Raw genomic sequence first — 5449 nt, 5'->3', positions numbered from 1 at the left:
GTTTTTGTATAAGGAGGTGTCTGTCACCGACTGCCGTTTCAATGTGAACTTGGACATTTATGAGAACAAGATGTTGGATGTGGCAGAGATCAGCAAGCTGAAGGCCCTGGCTGAAGGGGAGGAGGCCGTGCAGGATGAGGAGGGGACCTTGGTGACGACGCCAGTGAATGTTGGTGACGACCGTGTTTCCAACGAGGACGGGGTGGAGGAAGAGGCCGAGGCCGAGGCTGCTGATGGAGGTAACGACGTAGCGGAGGAGTAGATAGTCTAGCGTAGTTTCTTGGGGGCGAGGACGCCGAAAACTTGTTTAACTTTTTGTAAATGTGACTATGGGCTGTGATAGCCGAGGGAACCTTTATTTTCATTAGTTTGTGGGTGGGTACCTTTTGTTATGTAAATCCGAGGGCGCCGTTGCGGGCTTGTATGGTGGTGACTTAATTTGGAAATGAATGTTCAAAGTTTTTATTCGTATGCGCTGTGATGTGGTATATTGCGATATTTCCTACACAATTGTTTATTTGTTCGCGCGTGCGTGATATGTTTAACTTAACTGATTCGCCTAAGTAACCGTACCTTGTTTTGCTATCCGGCTTCTTGTGGTGTATTGGCATTCGGCGTTGCTAGTGGTTAAGGATGTTTGTTTTTAGCCTAGCTAGTCGGCATTTGTGGTAGCGGCTGGGAGCGCGATATTTGTTTTCGACTAGCAGCCCCTAGTGTAGTGGCTAGGAATTTAATGAGCTTCGACCATCGGTGCGTGGGTCAGTGGCTGGGAGTATTAGTTATGATCGACCAGCGGCACTTAGAGTAGTGGCTGGGAGTGTTAGTGTTAATATCGACCAGCGGCACTTAGGGTAGTGGTTGGGAACGTTAGCGTTAATATCGACCAGCGGCACTTAGAGTAGTGGCTGGGAACGTTAGCATTAATATCGACCAGCGACACTTAGAGTAGTGGCTGGGAACGTTAGTGTTAATATCGACCAGCGACACTTAGGGTAGTGGCTGGGAGTATTAGTTATGATCGACCAGCAGCACTTAGAGTAGTGGTTGGGAGTGTTAGTGTTAATATCGACCAGCGGCACTTAGGGTAGTGGCTGGGAACGTTAGCGTTAATATCGACCAGCGACACTTAGAGTAGTGGCTGGGAACGTTAGCATTAATATCGACCAGCGGCACTTAGAGTAGTGGCTGGGAACGTTAGTGTTAATATCGACCAGCGGCACTTAGAGTAGTGGCTGGAACGTTGATAGGATACTTCTTGAGCAATGGGTTCCTTGCAATATATTGGTGGGTGGATGCCTCGTTAAAACCTTCCTGGCCAAAACCCTCCTTAGGGAAAAATGCCAGGGTAGGAAAGAGTACATCCACTTACAAGCAATGTCTAACTAAAGTAAAACTTTAAATGAGAAATATTCCAAGTGTTGGGCAGTGGCTCCCCAGAAAGCTTCTCGAGATGATATGCTCCTTTGCCGACGTCTTTTAGTATACGGAACGGACCCTCCCAGTTTGGCGAAAATTTTCCTTCGTGTTTCCGTGCTTTGTTGGTCATCCTCTAGACTAAGTCGCCCTTGTGGAGAGAGCGTGGTTTGAGTTTGGAGTTGTATCTCCTGGCGGCTCTTAATTTGGTCGCAAGGTCGTGGATGCGTGCCTTTTCCCGTGCTTCGTACAGAAGGTCGAGATGGGTATTCATATAGTCGTCATTGGATTGGGCGTTATGGTGTTGCTGGCGTAGGGATGGTTGTCCGATTTCTACGGGAATCACAGCATCGGTGCCGTAGACAAGGGTGTACGGTGCCTCGTGGGTGGAGGACTAGGGCGTGCATCTATATGCCCAAAGTACTTCGAGGAGCTCGTCTGGCCATTTCCCCTTTGCCCCGTCGAGCCGCTTCTTGAGTTGGCCGAGGAGGACTTTGTTTGCAGCTTCTGCTTGGCCGTTTGTTTGGGGGTGCTCGACGGAACTGGTGATATGTGTGATTTTCAGGTTTTGGTAGAATTCGGTGAGGCCCTTGTCTATGAACTGGCGGTCGTTGTCAGTTATGATGGTGTGGGGTATACCATAACGACATATGATGTTCTTCCAGACGAAACGCTGCACTTGATTGGCAGTTATGGTGGCAAGGGGTTCTGCCTCGATCCACTTGGAGAAGTAATCGACGGCGACAAGTAGGAACTTCACCTGTCCTTTACCTGGCGTGAAAGGGCCGACGATGTCCATTCCCCATTTGGAGAATGGCCATGGTGAGGATACGTGATGGAGTTCTTCTTGGGGTACGTGCGTGACGGGGCCGTGCTTTTGACATTGGACGCAATTTCTAACATACGTGACGCAATCTCCCTCCATTGTCGGCCAGTAGTAGCCGGCTCTCAGTATCCTGGCGGCCATGGTCTTGGGGCCCGAGTGATAGCCACAAATCCCTTGATGTATTTCTTGCATGACATATTCGGCTTGCTCGCATGTGACGCATTGAGCAAGGGTCTGCTGAATCCTCACCTAAATAGTTCTCCGTCAATTAAAGTATAGCGCGTCGCTTTCCGGGCCCATCCTTTGTCTTCGTTTGCCGGGGTGGTTCCTACCTTTAGGTACGTGACAAAAGGTTCCATCCAGGTGCCGGCCGTGGTGATGTTGAGGCATTGATTGGTTTGTTCGATGGAAGGTATGCTCAGGGTGTGCTGCAAAAGCGACTTGTATCGCCCCTTCTTGTTAGTGCTAGCAAGCTTGGAGAGTAGATCGGCTCTGGTGTTGTTACTTCTGGGGACATGTTCGATCTTGAAAGCCTCGAAGTGTTCAATTAGGGCGGTTACCGTGTGGTAGTATTGCGAGAGCAAGGTGTCCTTGACTTGATAGTCGTCGTTGAGGTGTCCCACTGTGAGTTTGGAGTCTGTTTTGCAAAATAGCTTCTTGGCGCCGACGTCGCGGGCTAGATTGAGGCCGGCTATTATGGCTTCGTATTCCGCTTGATTGTTGGACGTTTTGAAGTTGAAGCGGAGGGATTGCTCAATGAGGATGTCGCCAGGGCCTTCCAGTACTATTCCTGCGCCGGCACCTTGGGGGTTTGAGGAGCCATCTACATGCATCGTCCACGAAGTGTCTTGGGTGGATGGGTGGTTCTGAAGGTCGTTAGTGAAGTCTGCTAAGCATTGTGCTTTGATGGGATCGTGTGGCTCGTACTGGATGTTGAATTCGGACAATTCGATGGCCCACAAAGATAGCCGTCTTGCCAGATCTGGTTTTTGGAGGATTTTTTGGACAGGATGGTCTGTTTTGACGATGACGGTGTGGGACTGAAAGTAAGGGCGTAATCATCGTGCTGCAGTTATCAAAGCAAGGGCTACTTTTTCAATCATCTGGTATCGCGTCTCTGGGTCCTGGAGGATTCGGCTGGTGAAATATATGGGTTGTTGGGTGTTGTCTTTCTCTTGGACGAGAGCGGAGCTGAGTGCGCCCGCTGATGCCGCTATGTACATAACGAGGGGGAGGTTGAGGTCTGGTTTGGTGAGAATCGGGGGGTGGTTAGCAGCTGTTTCAAGGTGTTGAAGTTTTGTTCGCAGGTCTCGTCCCAAACGAACTTGGCTGATTTCTTTAGTAGCTTGATCATTGGTTTGGTTTTGTCGGCCAACTTGGGGAGGAAACGTGAGATAGCGGTTAACCTGCCCACTAGGCGATGCACTTCCTTGACGTTTGTGGGACTTCTCATGTCGATTATTGCTTGGCATTTTTCGGGGTTGGCCTCGATCCCGCGCTGCGTGAGCATGAACCCGAGGAATTTGCCGCCGTCGACCCCGAAGGTACATTTCTCGGGGTTGAGTCTGATGTTATACGCTCGCAGGGCCTTGAAGACTTCTGCCAGATATGCTGAGTGCTGCTTGGGGTTGGGGGATTTTACGATGATATCATCTACGTAAACTTCCATTGTTCTGCCGAGGAGTGGGTGAAAGACTCTATCCATGAGGCGTTGGTACGTCGTGCCGGCGTTCTTGAGGCCAAAGGGCATGACCTTATAGAAAAGGTTGGCCGCCTCGGTGATGAAAGCGGTTTTAAGCTTGTCCTCATCGGCCATGGGTATCTGATTGTAGCCGGAATAGGCATCCAGGAAACTAAGTACCGCGTGTCCCGCAGCCCCATCGACTAGTCTGTCAATGCTAGGAAGTGGGTAGGCATCTCTTGGGCATGCTTTGATTAGGTTTGTGTAATCGACGCACATGCGCCACTTGCCACTAGGTTTCCTTACTAGCACTACGTTTGCCAGCCAGGTTGTGTATTGGGCTTCATCGACGAATCCGGCCTGCCTGAGTTTGTTGGCATCTTCGATTGCTGCTTGTCTTCTGCTTTCTCCGAGTTTCCTCTTCTTCTGTGAAACGGGTTTGGCGTTGGGGAAGACGGACAACCGGTGGGAGGCTATTCTGGGGTGTACACCAAGGAGGTCTGCGGCGGACCAAGCGAAGAGATCGGCGTTCTGCGTGAGGATGCGTTTGATGTGGTGCTCTTCTCCTTTAGGGAGGGTGGTGCCAAGTTGGAGGAATCGATTTGGCTGTTCGAGGGGGAAGTGTCTTATGTCCCCAACGGGCTCGACCCTGGCTTCCGAGTTTATTTTCGGGTCGAGGTCGTCGCCTGCCAAGGCTGCTTTGGTCTGGGATTGCTCGATATTGTGGGTTGTCAAGGGTGGGTGGGGAAGTTTTAGGCTTGCTATATAGCATTCCCTGGCGGCGCGCTGGTCGCCGTGTACTGTGATTATGTCACCCTGCGAGGATGGGAATTTCATGGCGAGATGTGGGGTGGATACGATGGCTCCCAAGGCGTTGATGGATGGTCTTCCCAGAAGTATGTTGTAGGATGTGTGTGCCTCCACAACTAGGTAGCGGATGGGTATGGTTTTCGTTTGCCTGCCTTCTCCAAAGGTTGTGTGGAGGTCGATATACCCTTTGGTTGGGACCCTTTCGCCTGAGAACCCGTATATTGGTTCATTATGGGGAGTGAGGTCGGCTAAGGGTATTTGTAGCTTGTTGAAAGTTTTCCAATATAAGATATCCGCAGAGCTTCCTTGGTCGATGAGCACTTTCTTGACTGCGAAGTTCTCTACTTCTATGGTTATGACCATGGGGTCGTCTTGGTTAGGGTCGGTGCCTTGGAAGTCTGAGTCTGAGAAGGTGATGGGTGGCATTCTTCTTATCGTTCTGCCGGATACAGCATGTACTGATTGGACTACTCTTAGGTGCCTTTTCCTGGACGAGGATGACCTCCCTCCTCCGGCGAATCCTTCAGATATGGTGTTGATTGTTCCGCGTAGAGGTGGTCTATCGTCGGTTCGCCTGGGTTGTTGGGCTGGCGCTCGCTGTTCTGTATGTTGGGTTCTTGCAGGTTCTCTTCTGGGCTCTCTGCGCTCAGTTCGTCGCTCGACTCGCCTATTGTCATTTCTCTCACACCGAGGCCTGGGTGGGCCTTCCCCGGTTTCTC

General features: G+C 50.8%; 1 protein-coding gene across 1 annotated transcript; it reads right to left on the bottom strand.

The window, feature by feature from the left end:
- Positions 1-2484: 2484 nt before the first annotated feature.
- Positions 2485-5093, bottom strand: LOC146888340 (uncharacterized). Its single transcript, XM_085670063.1, has 2 exons — positions 3561-5093; positions 2485-3279 (listed from the first exon to the last, which is right to left on the bottom strand). Exons 1-2 carry the CDS (start codon positions 5091-5093, stop codon positions 2485-2487), a joined length of 2328 nt encoding a protein of 775 aa, XP_085526189.1.
- Between the last annotated feature and the right edge of the window lie 356 nt (positions 5094-5449).

This window comes from Vigna unguiculata, chromosome 2 (genome assembly GCF_037176805.1).
Source record: "Vigna unguiculata cultivar grain cowpea cultivar isolate G323 ecotype 2 chromosome 2, ASM3717680v1, whole genome shotgun sequence".
Lineage (NCBI taxonomy): Eukaryota > Viridiplantae > Streptophyta > Magnoliopsida > Fabales > Fabaceae > Vigna > Vigna unguiculata.
This window is presented reverse-complemented; position numbering and strand designations above follow the sequence as displayed.